Raw genomic sequence first — 16176 nt, 5'->3', positions numbered from 1 at the left:
CCATCTGCCTGTGTTTGTGTCTCTGAAATAAACATGCAGTATGTTTTCCCGTACCCCTTTGCCTCTGATTGTGTCTTGACAACTTATTCACAATCTTTTGCAATATACTCAAAATATTGTTGATTTAACTTAAAGTCAGTAACCTGGTTGCCTTAATTTTTAGTTTATTGAAAATTTGAGTTGATACAAAGAAGGAAATTGGTTTAATAAATAGAAACTCAAAATATTATTGTATCTGAATCACATAATGTGATAAATCATGAAAAAGCACAATTTTGCATGTTTCATTGCGTCATCACAAATAAACACAAATTTCTCAAATTCTTATGTTCACAATTTTTTTTTATTTTAATCAACTCAACATTTTAAGGCAACCAGCTAACTTATTTTTATTTTTACGTGCAGTAACTTTTAATGAAGCAAACCACTTTAATGGAGCAAACTAACGACCCATTGTTTTAAAGAGGTAAAAAGGGTAAAACTCAGTGGTAGTCCCCCAAGAATAAATCAACAATTTGGATCAAATCTGACCCTGATTGTTTAATTTGAAGACAGGACATGTTCACTGCAGACTGATTACCAATTAGAATGTTCTAACCTCTAACGGCGCTACCAGCAGCAACAGTTTTCATCCAAGTCCTAATCACACTTCACTCAACAGCAGAGAATTGACTTCTGGTCATCATTAAAGGAAATGTTCAATGTAACCCCAAAATTATAGTTTTTAATTAGACTGAGTCACTACAAATCTAAGGAAATATGAAAATGCTTCTAAGCATTCTCAGTGTTACAAATAGTTACGCTTGCACGGTGCTGTTCTTACTTACAGTACATTTTAGACTTTGAAATAAAATACAAAAATGAACAATCACAAAGTGTGGTTGAGATCCCCTGGTTTTGCTCGTGTGCCTGTGGATGTTGGATATGTTTTGCAAAGGCATTAAGAAACCACAAAATAGGATGTGGGACAAAACATGTTTTTTTTGTGGAAGATGATCAAACATTTTCACAACCTCTTTCAGAAAAATCCTCAGTGTAAACACATTTTTTGTCAGACATGATGGTGAAAAGTTCAAGATGCTAACATAAATAATGACGATAAATGTGTAAGAGTTGTTTGTCTGGTATAGAATGCCAAAGTAACCAATTGTGAGCCTAGGTGGGATGCCGAGGGTTTGTAGCCCAGTCTGTCTGCAGGGCCTATAACATGCTGGGCATCAAAGTAGCCATAGATGAAGGGACATTAAGTTGGCCACGAAGGCAGCAGAAGTTGCTTCTAGGTGGCTATATTAGGAGAGAGATATGGAAGGGACCTTGCTATACCTGAGGCGAGGGTGTCTGATTGTTGAAAGACTAACACCTGATGACCCCAGGAAACATCTCTTATACTGTATAGCCAGTATAGGTTATTTTGTATTTATTCTATAAGCACTCCTGTGTCTTGTTATTTAAATAAGACTTAGTTGGTGAGCCAGATATGTTTCAGGACAGCATGGCATAAACCAAACCTTTAGGATTTATGTTTATTTTAAAATGTTAAAAAATATATATACAGCAAAATACCTTTTGTTTGCAGATTTGTAAATATTTTAATAAAATTATAATTATGCAATGATTAGACCAGAGTTCAAATGTAAAACAAAAATAAAAAATCAGGGCATTTAACAAAACCTCTCATTTCACTGGAACATCATCAAATGTTTTCACTACCCCTTTCTTTATATAGGATCTTAAACAGACTGTGCTGAAGTCAAGCTGATGAAAGACAAGATGCTGATGAAAATGACTGAAACTGAAAGTCTTGTTCTGGAAATGCCACTTATCTTCGGGAAAATGGAGTGATTGCATGCACAATATAATATATAATAAGTTACTTTTTATTATAGACATTTTTTGAGTCACTGTTATTCAATTAACTTTATGCAGTGTCTATGAATTAAACCGATTTTAAGTAACCAGATGAGATCCATATTTTGTTTTATAATGAGGTCAGTTCTCCTCCAAATCAATAGATTAACACGTCCTGTCTTTTACTGTGTAAAGTGTGGAAAGAATTGACTAAATTTGACAGAAGACTCTCGCACGCATTTTTTTAAAATTCATGTGCCCTCATAATATTTAATCAAAATAACTTTCCTTTCTCTTGCAGTGAGACCTCTTCTCCTCTCTAATGATGTGTTCACTGGTGTGAGGTCTCATGAGATCACAGCAATAGCAAACCACAACCATTCAATTCATTCCTAATGGACAAAATCAAGTCCGCCTATAATACCATAAACAAACAATAAACTGTGCTAATATGCATTCATGGTGTGATGAAACATTACCGAAAGCTTTTTCAAACTGTTAAAATATTGGTGCCTGAGAGGTCAGTTGTTTACCATGAGTTTAAAGCATACTTGTTTTTAAAATGTTTCTGTGAAGATAGTACTGAGGAATAATAGACAAAAGTAACTTACAATATTATGCAATTGTCAAAAATGTATGCCACTCAATAATGACTCATTGTTTATTGAACTACTTTCACTGATGTTTGAATATCACCGATAGCTAAATCACAGCGTGGTGATATAAACCACAAACCACAGACCCAGCACTTCTTTTTCAATAGAGGTTGGTCACGGTCTCATTACCACTTTACTGTACATTGCATGTTTTATTTGAGAAGTCTCTGTACTGATCTTTACTAATTTATTAAAAATGTGGAAATGCTAACATGCACAAATTTCATCAGTGTGGAGAAAATCTGTTGTAAGACTGCATATTTATACTTAATTTTTATTTTATTTTATAGGCATATTAATACAGTATATAGAACGATTTTTCCTTTATAGGCAATGCTGGTATGGGGTCTCAATGCCTGTTAATTGTACATGGAAAATAACGATAAACTTGCTTTCTTGTTTATTTGTACACTCAATCTTTCATAACTTTCTGTATTATGAAATATAAAGCATCATCAAAAGCTATCAAAAAACTAATGATGATTCATTACTCATTGGTTAAATTTTTTCTTCCATATAGAGGTTTTGCCAAACATCTAAACTGTAAGAGTGGAAGTTCACATGTTTACAAGAGGACCTTTTGGTTTTTGGTTGAGTGAGATGTGGCTTTTTCAGTTGATCAAGTCAAATGTTGTTGTTTCTTATACTACACATGGTTTCAAATCAGCTTTACAGAAAATCATTATGGTAATGTTAATATCTGAATATATAATATGATCTATATACATAGAATTGGACATGCTTATATATTCAACTTCATATAATATTTTATAAGACCGACTGACCTGCAGACAAACAGAGAAAGTGAGAAAAACAACAGAGACAGAAAGAAAATGATCAAACCCTGGTCCTGACAGTGTGTATGGTCGCTTTATGTACAATTATCTAAAGTTATTTATTTATTAATGTCAAACTTTTGTTTAATTTGACTAATAAATCTAGTTTTACTGACAAAAGTTGTTCCAGCCATCAGTCATAAACAGAAGCTTAAAACTGAAATAGGAAAGTCAGTTCCCTTTCAGTCGGTCACGTTCGACGTGCGTCAGAACTGAACCGACGAATTGGGATCTGAACTCAGAGACCTATCCACTTCGAGTGTATAAAAACGAGCCAATCGGAGATTGGCATGTGATCCGCACATTCCACGCTCCGCCCCGCAGCGTGGGTATAAATAAGGAAGTGGAATGGCAGATCAATGCTTTCAACTTCGGAGTCGAACAGTAGTGTTTGCTGTTTCCACGAAGAGTGTTAGAAATTGAGTCTTTTGAGAGAGGAAGGAGAACTGCCAGTGCGGGTGAAACGGCGCTTCAGCGAGAGACCGACATCACGTTGCAATCGTTTGCATTCACTGAAAGAGCATAACTAAAAGAGCTTTGTTGGTTCGTTGGGCGTTTCCTTACATTGAGTGTCACACGCAGGCTTGCACTGTGGATTGCGTGCTGACCGCGGTCATCTCCCTGAGTGCTTCAGCACATCTAAACGAGCAGTTTTCCATCCTAAAAGAGCAACATGGTTTGTACCTGCGTCTTTTTCAAGATGTCATTCAAACCGTGTGTTTCTGGGTGCGGTCGCTTTCTGTCTCCGCTTGACGGTCACATTCGTTGTCTCACGTGTTTGGGCGTTCAGCACGCTGAGGCTGCGTTTATGAATGAGTCATGTTCTCACTGCGGGAACATGACCATCGCAGTGTTGAGGTCCAGACTCCAATACCTCAAGGCAGGTGGAGCACCCTCGCGCATCCCCCGGTCTAGCGGTCCTTCTGCGCCTAAGCAGAGGGCTGCTACTTTGGCTGATGACTTGGGTGAGGACCTGAGGGTGACGGTCAGGGCAAACTCGACGGGTCAGATGGCTCCTCGGGCCCCTCCCACCTCCACTGTGCTGGTGGAGTTTCTGGAAGGGCGTGCTGACCTCTCACGCGGAGTGCCAGCCATCTCTTTCGGGGCTCCGGCGGAAGACAGGATGTCGGTCGCAGCATCGGGGGACGAGCTAATGGGCTCTGAGGATGAGGATTCGGCTGCGCTGCCCCCTTCGGGTGTGACAGCGTTGCCCGAGTCGGACCCAGAGCTTATGGCTATGCTTTCCCGGGCCGCCGCAAGCGTAGGGCTTGAGTGGAACCCTCCACCGTGTCCCGAACCTTCTTTCTCGGGACGGCCCGTGCTGGTTCTCAGCGCCCCGCCCCTGTGCCTTTCTTCCCGGAAGTGCATCAGGAGATCTCGAAGTCGTGGGCAGCACCGTATAGCGCTCGCGTGCGATCGACGGACTCCTCCGTCCTCACTTCCCTTGATGGTGGTGCGGTGAAGGGTTACGTGTGAATCCCTCCAGTTGAGCGGTCGGTGGCGATGCACCTGTGTCCCAAGACCGTTGCGGACTGGCGTGGTGCCCCGCGCCTCCCCTCCCGGGCGTCCGCCTCCACCTCCACCCCTGCCAAGCCAAAGCAGCAGCCTCCAACGGCCAAGCAGGGTGCCGGGCGCAAGGGTGGCGCCCAACCTGTCCAGGGCGCTAAGTCTGCCGGCAAGCGCAAGGGGAATGCCCTGAGACAGGCAGCCCAGGGAGGACAGGAGCTGCTCTTCGGGAGATGATGTCCGCATCCCTCCCCCACCCCCCGGAGGAGGACCGGGGGCCTCGACTGGTACACTACATCTGCGGCCAGCTCTCCGGAGCTCGGCGGTACCCACATTTTCACCAAAAGAGCAGTTTCCTATCCCCCTGGGCCCCAAGAGGGTCAGGGTGGCAGTTCACGACGCCTCCGGGCTTTGTCTCTCCCTCCCTCCCCTCCCCTCGCCAGGGGGCAGCAGGGAGGGAAGGGCATACCAGTACAAGGTCCTGCCCTTCGGGCTGTCCCTGTCGCCTCGCGTCTTTACGAAGATTGCGGAGGCAGCCATTGTTCCACTCCGAGAATGCGGCGTTTGCATTCTCAACTATCTTGATGACTGGCTCATTCTCGCCCAGTCCCGGGAGCAGTTGTGCGAACACAGAGACATGGTGCTCAGTCACCTCAGCCTGTTGGGCCTTCGGGTCAACCAAGAGAAGAGCAAGCTCTGTCCTACTCAGAGAATCTCTTACCTCGGTATGTGGTTGGAGTCGGTCAACCATACTGTGCGCCTTACAGAGGAGCGAGTCAGGTCGGTGTTGAACTGCTTGAATATGTTCAAATGCAGAACAGCGGTCCCACTGAAACTTTTTCAGAGGCTCCTGGGGCATATGGCATCTGCAGCCGCGGTGACGCCGCTCGGATTGCTTCATATGAGACTGCTCCAACAGTGGCTTCATGGCCGAGACCCGAGGTGGGCGTGGCAGAACGGCCAGTACCGGGTCCCAGTGACTCCGTACTGCCGCCAAACTTTCAGTCCTGGGTCAGACACGACGTTTCTCCGGGCCGGGGTGCCCTTAGAATAAGTGTCCAGGCATGTTGTGCTGTTCACGGATGCCTCATCCACGGGCTGGGGGGCCACGTGCAACGGGCATGCAGTTGCGGGTCTGTGGACGGAACCGCAATTGCATTGGCATATCAATTGCCTCGAGTTGCTAGCAGTACACTTGGCACTGCGCCGCCTCAAGAAGCTGCTACGTGGCAAGCATGTACTGGTCTGTACGGACAGCATGGTTGCCGTTGCGTACATCAACTGTCAGGGTGGTCTACGCTCCCGTCGCATGTTCCAACTCGCCCGCCACCTGGTCCTGTGGAGTCAGAAGCAGCTGAGGTCACTTCGGGCCATTCATGTCCCTGGTGCGCTCAACCAGACAGCCGATGAGCTCTCTCGGCAGCCAGCACCTTCGGGAGAGTGGCGACTCCATCCCCAGGCGGTCCAGCTGATATGGGACCAGTTCGGAGCCGCACAGGTAGACCTGTTTGCCTCTCCGGATTCGACCCATTGCCAGTGGTACTATTCCCTGACCGGGGGTACCCTCGGCACAGATGCACTGGGGCACAGCTGGCCCCCGGGACCTACGCAAGCATGCGTTTCCCCCAGTGAGCCTTCTTGCACAGACACTGTGCAAAGTCAGGGAGGATGAGGAGCAGGTCTTGCTAGTTGCGCCGTATTGGCCCAACCGGACCTGGTTCCCCGAACTTACTCTCCTCGCGACAGCCTCTGCTTGGCCCATTCCCCTGAGGAAGGACCTTCTTTCTCACGGACGGGGCACTCTATGGCACCCGCGTCCAGACCTCTGGAATCTTCATGTCTGGTCCCTGGATGGGACGCGGAGGTTCTAGATCCCCAAAGGTGTTCGATTGGTGTCGTGCTTTCCTTCCTGCAAGACGGGTTGGAGCAATGGCTGTCTCCTTCCACCCTCAAAGTGTACGTCGCCGCAATAGCAGCGTACCACGACGCAGCTGAAGGTAAGTCCGTGGGAAAGCACGATCTAATCGTCAGGTTCCTCAGAGGTGCGAGGAGACTAAATCCTCCTCGTCCAACCTCGATACCCTCTTGGGACTTGGCTCTAGTTCTCAGAGCACTTCAGAGCCCTCCCTTCGTGCCTTTGGAGTCAATTGAGCTTAAAATCTTGTCAATGAAGACAGTGCTCATGAATGCATTGGCCTCTATCAAGAGGGTAGGAGACCTGCACGCACTTTCGGTCAGCGAATCGTGCCTAGAGTTCGGGTCTGGTAACTCTCACTTTATCCTGAGACCCAGGCCCGGATACGTGCCCAAGGTTTCTACCACTCCCTTCCGGGACCAGGTGGTGAACCTGCAAGCGCTGCCTTCGGAGGAGGCAGACCCAGCCCTGGCTTTGCCGTGTCCGGTCCGCGCTCTTCGCGCTTACATTGACCGGACCCAAAGCTTTCGGACCTCAGAGCAACTCTTCGTCTGTTACGGAGGCCAGCAGAAGGGAAAGTCTGTCTCCAAGCAGAGGTTAGCCCACTGGATAGTGGATGCTATAGTCTTGGCTTACCAGTCCCAAGACGTGCCTTGTCCATTCAGGTTGCATGCTCACTCCACTAGGAGTGTAGCATCCTCCTGGGCGCTGGCTCAAGGCGCCTCACTGACAGAAATTTGTAGAGCTGCGGGCTGGGCGACACCTAACAAGTTCGCTAGATTCTATAGCCTCCGTGTAGAGCCGGTATCTTCCCACATCCCCGCCCCTGGTGGCCAGGAGCGCTAAGTGCCCTTTCTAAGTGTCGACTTGCAATGCCACTCCCACCCTCTGGGCCGGATACGTGCGTCTATTGTCTCCAGTTGTGTTCCCCGGGAAACCGGCTAACCCCTCGAGCTCCTCCGTCACCCCATGCGGTGTCAGACGATGCGGACCGTCAGATGCTAGGCCTGCACCCGTATGCTTGTAGAACGTGGTTGTAGGCTTTGTTCCATATGTAGCAGTTCCCTCACGGCAACCCCATATGTGTATTCCTCCATGGTACCAGCTACCCTGACGGCTAGCCCCGTGTCTTTCCCTTGACAGAGCCTGCTATGTCGTCTCTGGGCGTGTTCTTTCCCCCCTACAATTAGGTTGGAACCACCCCAGAGACTGCCATATGTTGCACTACCCTGCCAGGTTAGTCCTTATGTGTATTCCGCCACCACTCCTTCCCTGAAGGACGTGGCCCCGCAGCGTACCTTCTTCCGAGAAGAGCACGCTTCCCAGCGGTCTATGGTCACTCTAAGTGGGTCTTGCAGAAATAGCAGTGACTGACCTCCCTGCTTGGAGCCCTGACTTCTGTACCATACTAGACGGTCCAGTGCGCTCAAGCAGGACGCTGGAAGGGCCAAAATCCTGGCGTGTTCCAAAGGGATCCCAATTCGTTGGTTCAGTTTTGAAGTACGTCGAACGTGACCGACTGAAAGGGAACGTCTCGGTTACGTATGTAACCCTCGTTCCCTGAAGGAGGGAACGGAGACGTACGTCCCGTCGCCAGGTGCTGTGCTTTGGCTAGGAGCCCAGTCACGTATTCGGCTCCTCAGCTGAAAAAAGCATTGATCTGCCATTCCCTTATTTATACCCGCGCTGCGGGGCGGAGCGTGGAATGTGCGGATCACATGCCAATCTCCGATTAGCTTGTTTTTATACACTCAAAGTGGATAGGTCTCTGAGTTCAGATCCCAAATTGTCGGTTCAGTTCTGACGTACGTCTCCGTTCCCTCCTTCAGGGAACGAGGGTTACATACGTAACAGAGACGTTTTGTCTAAACTATTTAAAGGGTAACTAAACCCTAAACCAACTTTTTTTAGCTAATGATCTGCAAGATTGGGGCTTTATTAATGCTGTTTATTGATTAGAGTAAATATTTTGACATTTGGGTATAAAGTGTTTTAATTCTATTATATATGGTGTAAAAATGTCTTAGTGCTGCCCTCTTAAGGTTGAACGGTGGCTACTGCAGTTGAATTTTCCTATTGGACGTTGTGGTACTTCGTGACGGAAGATGGTACTTCCAACGGCTCACTATCCACGCCCCTGGCACGAGCTCACCACGCCCTGAGAAATGTTTTCCGTGATCACATGAGAACGGCTTCAGTCCAGTATGAGCGCTCATGTTAAATGAAGTAGAAACATTATGAATGAAACTTTCTCTTCACTTGCTTTCAACATCCTAATGAAGAAAATACAGATAAATAATGCAGTTGTAAGTACATGTTAAGCTTTTCTTCTGATATTTTGCGCCCGTCATGTCTACAGATAATTTTCATACCTCAGACGCTTTCAGACAAACCCTGACACGCAAATGGTTGCCGTGGTAACGAACAACAAATCCTTAACGTGCTAGACTGCTGGCTTATGTTAGTCTAACTTTTATTTAATGCATGAGGAATATTTAATATGAGGAAATCTGTTGTAATAGGCTATTAGGTTTGAACTTATTGGTCCTGCGCTTTTTAGTGGCATTCAGTATAAGTATATGGCTGTTCAGTGTTCATAGATTAGTTAGTGATCTCATTCTCTCTTGCTGCTGCTTCGCTAGCATGAATGAATGAATGAAAGCATCGTCGGCATCGGGAGTTAAAGCAGTTTGAGCCTACAAACTCTGTGTCTACAGACATTTCACCCTCCTCCACTTCAGGTGAAGGTGGTGGAGAAAAGTCCTCTACTTTAGATGACTGCTCTGTTGCAAAACTACTGTCCTCACTCCAGTCACTATCCATCTTTGCGAGTCTGACAACTGTCAAACAAGTTGTCACTACCAAGGGGGTAATCTAACGCTAGGAAAGCGTTCCACCCCTAGGGGCTGCCATTGCTAACCAAGCCATCACCTGCTGTTAGCATCCCATTGACTCCCATTCATTTTTGAGTCACTTTGACAGTGAATAACTTTACATCTGAGACGTTTAAAGACTCCATTTGTCCATTGTTTATTTCTAAAGAAACACGACAATGCATAAAAGGCTCCGTTACCTTGTATCTTACACTATAGCCCCGCAGAAGCTGTTTTTGTAAAAATAGGCTAACGATTGCGTCATAACCAACGCAACTCTGTCGCACACTTGAGAAATTACCGTATAGACCTGAGGAGACGCTTGCAGGCAATCTTTTACTGTCTATGAGACAGGCGGGGGACCTTGAGACATAAAGTCTGATAAAGTCAAGGGGGAAGAATGGGGAGAAGCCCATAGTGAGCCAAAAGCAACGGGAGAAAATATTTAAACAACGTGATTCAGCTTTCACTTTCCACAACTACTAGAAGACCTACAGCTGTCAGACAGGAGGCTTACGTCACATCTACGTCGTCAAGCTCAGTCTGAGCCTGCGCAGTTCGCTCAGCCATCAGGAAGTGAGTGCCCCTAGGTTGACTTCATTATTTTGCCATTGACGTCAATGGGATCGCTCAGTCCATTTCTTTTACTGTCTATGGTCACTACGGGTCTCAGGTGCACGCCCCCCTGCTCAGCCCCGCCCTCGTCTCGTCCCCTCTCTCCGCTGGGCTCTGCCCACTTTTGCAGCATTTTTCAAATATTGCCAGAGGGCGGAGTTAGGCTGTGAACAGGGGTTTAGTTACCCTTTAATTAAAATTAATTTGTGAAACAATGTTTACAATATTAACCATCTTAAAAAGCTTTATTGAATATTGTGTTTTCGTGATTCCAGTGGAATTATTGCTTATCATAAATGTAGCATCATATGCATTTTAACTCAGAATCTCAGAATGCAAGAATTATTCTGAAAGAGGACAGAAGATGTCATTCATAAATAAGAAAACTTTATTTAACACTTTGTGGACAATGAGAATAAAACCATACATAAAATTGTAAAAAGACTGTACATATGACACATTTAGTGGCCTTATTTAAAATATGTTTGTAAAAAGAACAAAAACAACAAACATTAAGGCTTTAAAAACCTAATGCTCAGATTTAATAATAATAATAATAATTTAATAACTAAATATTTTTTATTTATTTTTCTAAATTTAATCCCAGCTTGTTTAGGCATATAAATACATCTGACGTATATGAAGTCATTTGAAGGATGTTGTTGCTGATGGTGTTGATGTCAGGATGTTCTTCGGTGGCACAGTGACAGTTGTACTGTGTGGCACAGACTGCTGCCCACTGTAAAGATCACAAATAGTTAAAGATCATAATGTTTTGTCTTTATATTGAATATGTACATAAAAGATAAGTAAATAAACTTAAAGCACATATTCTCACCTCTTTTCAAAAGCCTTTATTATGACATTTTTAGTGAATTTTGACTCTGGATTCAAGCATTTCCGTCCTGCACCATTCTTCAGAGTGACACTGTGAAACAACAAAAGAAATGAGCTGAAACTTACTCAGAATAGCTTGTAGAGTTGATGAACATTTAAATAAATGAATGCACACAAATATACTTACACAATCTCATGTTTGTGACAAGATGGGCTTGGAGGGATGATTTCAACCTTCTCAATGTTCTTCACTAAAACCATGTTTGCTCCCTTGTCAGCACAGAAGCACCTGCCTTTTGAAGAACCGCCCTGCCCTGAAAAATATATTTCATTATAGCCTGTTAGCTGCAGAACATCCCCATAATCAAAGATACAAGATCTATAACTCTCAGAGATCAAACTCACCTTTCACTCCTACAGCGATCAGGCAGGCAAGAAGAACAAAAGCTGCAATAGTCTTCATTGTGTTCTTGTTCTCGATGAACTGTACTTGTCTGGGTCAGTGAGATTATGACCGATGTCTTTCAGATCTCATATAAATACTAGGATCAGGGGTTTCCCCTCAGTTTCTCTTCTCTTTTTTTCCCACTACTCCAGCCTCCTCTTCTTTTTCTTTTTTCTTTTTATTGAGATTTCTCGGAAAAGCACCTCACCATAACCCATCTTGAAAATGAGCTTTGATTTAGGGAACTCTGAGCTTTACATTAATGAGGAACTAAATATTGCTTAATTAGACCAAAATATTGACATTAATTATATTTTGGTGGGAGTATTATATAGACTGCCAATCGTTTTGATGTCATTTGTTGATGGTTTTTAACATTTCTGTACATAACAAACTCTTAGCTTATTATGTGAAACGTATTGCACAGTAAACCTATTTATGTCAGGGTTCTGTTTGGGTTTTGGACTTTTAGTTTGGGTTTTGATTTCATTCCTTTGGTAATTTTCCTGCTAATCCTTGGTTCACATGGTTAGCCTTGTTAGTTCACAGTCACTACCTCTTTACTTCCCTTCATCCTCTCTGGCCCTCACCTGCATGCAATTCACATTCACCCGCACTTCATCATCAAGGGCACTATAAGAACACTTACTCCCTTCACATCAATGGCTGTGTCCGAAACCTGGGAAATGCTGCCTTCAGAGGACATATTTCAAGGCAGGAAGGCATCAAGCAATGTCCAAATGTAATGTTAGCTTCTCTTCCTGTCTGCTGAGAGACCTTCATCTGATCAATTTTTGAATTCATCATACGTGTATCCTTCACTGCTTTTGATATCCCACAATCCTGTGCTTTCCATTCCAAAAAAGATGGCATCCGAAAGTTGAATTTGTTTCTCAGTTTGTGTGTGAATATCTGTTTTTAACCAATATTTTCCACTTCTGAAGTCATTTCTAGCGAGATTATATTGTTGCCTTGCTGCCTCATCAGGCAATGGCTTGTAAGGCAGCGTTTTGTGCATGAAGGCACCTCACGAAACGATTTCGGACAGACTAGTGAGGCAGTTTATTGAACGATAGCAAAATAGAGAGCACTTTGTTGAGAACTAAACACATATTAAATTACTACATTAGTCATTTCTTGCTAGAAATGACATCAGAAGAGGAAAATACTGGTTAAAAACATACATTTACACAAACTGACCAGCAAACGCAACTTTCGGACGCCATCTTATTTTCCAAGCTTAACTGTCACGAATGGAAAGCACAGGATTATGGGATATCAAAGGTAGCGACGGATATGCATGCTGACTTTAAAAATCGATCAGATCAAGGTATCTCAGGAGACAGGAAGTGAAGCTAATATTAGATTCGGACATTGCTTGATGCCTTTCTGCCTTAAAATGTGTCCTCCGACGGCAGCATTTTCCAGGTTTTAGACGCCGCCATTGTCTGTACCTGGACTCCCTGTGTGTCCTCCTCTCCGGTCCTCGTTGATCCTGTCATCTGCAGCAGAAATTATCCTACAAAGTGCTTTGTCATCTGCATCCACCATCTGCCTGTGTTTGTGTCTCTGAAATAAACATGCAGTATGTGTTCCTTTGCCTCTGACTGTGTCTTGACAACTTACTCACAATCTTTTACAATATACTCAAAATATTGTTGGTTTAACTTAAAGTCAGCCCCTAAACCTACCCATCACACACACACGCACACAGCCCCTAAACCTACCCATCACAAGAAACATTCTGCATTTTTACATTTTCAAAAAACAATTTAGTATGTTTATAAATCCATTTACCTTGTGGACACACACATATTCAGACACATTTTGAATGCGTATCTCAATCCCTTCTGTTATGTAATCATATAAATCAAGAGATATCACACGGAAGTAACTCACATGTGTCTTTACTAGTACTGCATATACCATTCTCCACTTCTTCTCTTACATGCATTTTATTTTACCTCATACCACAACTCCCCCTAGTGGCATTCTACCATATGACATTAAGTGAACACAACATCTCCCCCGAACTTAATTAATTACATATGTACTGCATTGCCTAGAACATTACCAACAATATAACAGTTTAACAGTTACTTCAAATATTTTTATATTCCACTATGTGTAGAACAATGCTCTAATAACAAAGCATGTACAACATGAACATTATATGTGCGTTAGTACAGTTCAACTTTAACCAATAATTATCCCTTTGAGTTGACTGTCACTTTCTTCTCTTATTTTCTTCTTACCGTGAGACCTTACGTTACATAATCTTTCAACCACATTGGCTTCCTTCTACAACGATGCCTCTCTGCTTGGATGTTGACACTTTTCAGTGGTGACACAGAAACTGATTCTGATTGTTCAACCAAAGTGAAATCTGTCGGCAGGGGTGCCAAATGCGACACGTCCCAAGTTCGTCCATCGTTCAGCTCGTAACTGTGTGTTCCTTTTCTCCTCACAATCTGCATAGGGCCACTGAACTTTGTTTTCCCCTTTCTGACGTGCCCTGGCTTTCTCACCCTAACAAGGTCCCCTTCTTTAAGTTTTGGAATCCTTGCTTTACGCTTTGTGTCCAGGTATGCTTTCATCTTCTGTTGATTTTGCATCACTTTTGTTCTCAGTTTATTCCTGTCAGGATTGAGATTGCACTGTGGAAGAATTGACAATCTTGTTCTCATTTTCCTCCCAAACAAGAGCTCGAATGGAGACATTCCTGTCGTAGCATGTGGTGTAGCTCTATATGTTTGCAAGAATTCTACGATAAATGATGTCCATGGAGCTCTCTCTCTTTCCGCAGTCAGAATGGCATTCTTCAGTACCTTATTCCAACGCTCAACTGCTCCATTTCCTTCAGGATGGTATATGGAGGTGCGAATGTGCTTGACATCTCTTTCTTGCAGGAACTGTTTAAACTCAGATGACAGGAACTGAGGTCCATTGTCGGTGACAATCTCCAAAGGATTCCCCTTCTGACTGAACACCGATCTCAGAAAACTAGTAACAACAGACGCAGTCATGTGAGGTGCAAATGCAACCTCCGTCCATTTAGAATGGTAGTCAATCAATGTAATGGCATATCTGCAGCTAACAGGGCCTATTTCAAAAGGGCCCACCACATCAATGCCAAGTTTCTGCCACGGACCGGCTGGATACTCGACTGGGGTCAGTGGTGCATGTGTGGTTCTAGCTGTCTTATCGTTAAGTTGGCAGGTGACACAGGTTGCGATTGTGGACTGTACAAGCGAATCCATCTTGGGCCACCAGTATAGGTCTCTGAGTCGCTGTTTGGTCCTTACAATTCCCTGATGGCTTTCATGTGCCAGGGTGACCAAACGTGCACGTAAGCTAAGTGGCACGATCAGTCTATGCATTCCTCTTAGCACATAAGAGTCATGCACAGACAGTTCATCTCTTACTGGGAAGTAAGGCAGTACATTAGCAGGTAATGTTTTAGAAGTTGCAGGCCAGCCGTTCTCGATATAGTGACGCAGTTTAATGAGCTCGGGGCAGGAAGAGCTTTCAGCAGCAAACTCAGCAACCGGAACAGCTGACAGTAGGGTGGTGATGGCAGCTACAGTTTCTGGTTCGGAGTCTGAATCGTAGTTCATTTCATTTGGCAGTGGCAAACGGGCCACTCTAAGTCCCGCGCGTCCCATGCCCTTCGTTGTCAACAGAGTAGTCAGGGCTTGGTGGTCTGTTCTTAATTTGAATCGTTTGCCCCACAGGTACGTTCTCCAACGCTCAATGGACCAGACACAAGCGAGAGCTTCTTTTTCAACCACAGAATATTTCCTCTCTGGAGCTGTCAATGTTCTGGACGCAAAAGCCACAGTCCTTTCTGACATATCGGGGTGGATCTGAGTCAAGATTCCACCAATGCCATAGTCCGAAGCATCAGTCGTTACAATTGTGGGCAAAGCAGGGTTAAATAAAGCCAATGCAGTGCTCTCTGCAATCAATTCTTTCACTTTCTGGAAACTTCTGTGTGCATCGGTGGTCCATGTGAACTTTGCGTCTCCTCTGAGCACATCTCTCATAGGCTCAACGACTGCTGCATAGCTCGGAATAAATTTAGCATACCAAGCGGTAAGACCCAGAAACGATCTTAGTGTGGACGCATCAGCAGGAACTGGGGCGTTTTGTATTGCCTCGAGGTGGCTGTTGTCTGGCATCAGTCCTTCTTTTGAAATGGTATGTCCCAAGAATGTGAGTTTCTCCTGGTGGAACTTACATTTTTTATCATTTAGACGCAAGCCTGCTTCTTGTAGTCTGTGCAGAACTGCTTTAAGGTGAGCATCATGACTGGCAGCAGAATCCCCAAACACAATTATATCATCCAAATAAAACTGGACACCGGGAACGTCTTTAAGGATGGTAGACATCAGTTTTTGAAATGCTGCTGGGGCTGACGCTAACCCATAACAGACTCTCTTAAAGCGGAATAGGCCATCCTGTGTTATAAATGCAGTCAGGTCTCTGCTTTCCTCATGTAGTGGAACCTGATGATATGCATTTGCCAGATCAATTGTGGAAAACATCACAGCACCTCTTAACTGTGAAAATAGTTCCTCAATGTGTGGAATGGGATAGCTGTCCACCACAATTGCTTTGTTGGGCTCTCTAAGATCCACACACA

At 44.5% G+C, this 16176-nt stretch overlaps 1 protein-coding gene across 1 annotated transcript; it reads right to left on the bottom strand.

Moving 5' to 3' along the window:
- Positions 1-10657: 10657 nt before the first annotated feature.
- Positions 10658-11615, bottom strand: LOC137071873 (C-X-C motif chemokine 11-6-like). Its single transcript, XM_067440084.1, has 4 exons — positions 11492-11615; positions 11274-11400; positions 11088-11177; positions 10658-10988 (listed from the first exon to the last, which is right to left on the bottom strand). Exons 1-4 carry the CDS (start codon positions 11547-11549, stop codon positions 10895-10897), a joined length of 369 nt encoding a protein of 122 aa, XP_067296185.1. The 5' UTR covers positions 11550-11615; the 3' UTR covers positions 10658-10894.
- Positions 11616-16176: the final 4561 nt, after the last annotated feature.

Source organism: Pseudorasbora parva, chromosome 3 (assembly GCF_024679245.1).
Source record: "Pseudorasbora parva isolate DD20220531a chromosome 3, ASM2467924v1, whole genome shotgun sequence".
Lineage (NCBI taxonomy): Eukaryota > Metazoa > Chordata > Actinopteri > Cypriniformes > Gobionidae > Pseudorasbora > Pseudorasbora parva.
The sequence above is the reverse complement of the archived record's forward strand: the minus strand, read 5'-3'. Positions and strand labels throughout refer to the sequence as shown.

Coding starts and splice junctions, on each gene's coding strand:
- LOC137071873 (XM_067440084.1), bottom strand. CDS start 11,549: ATGAAGACTATTGCAGCTTTTGTTCTTCTTGCCTGCCTGATCGCTGTA. Junction 11,401..11,491: donor GATCGCTGTAGGAGTGAAAG/GTGAGTTTGATC, acceptor TATATTTTTCAG/GGCAGGGCGGTTCTTCAAAA. Junction 11,178..11,273: donor TGTCACAAACATGAGATTGT/GTAAGTATATTT, acceptor GTTGTTTCACAG/TGTCACTCTGAAGAATGGTG.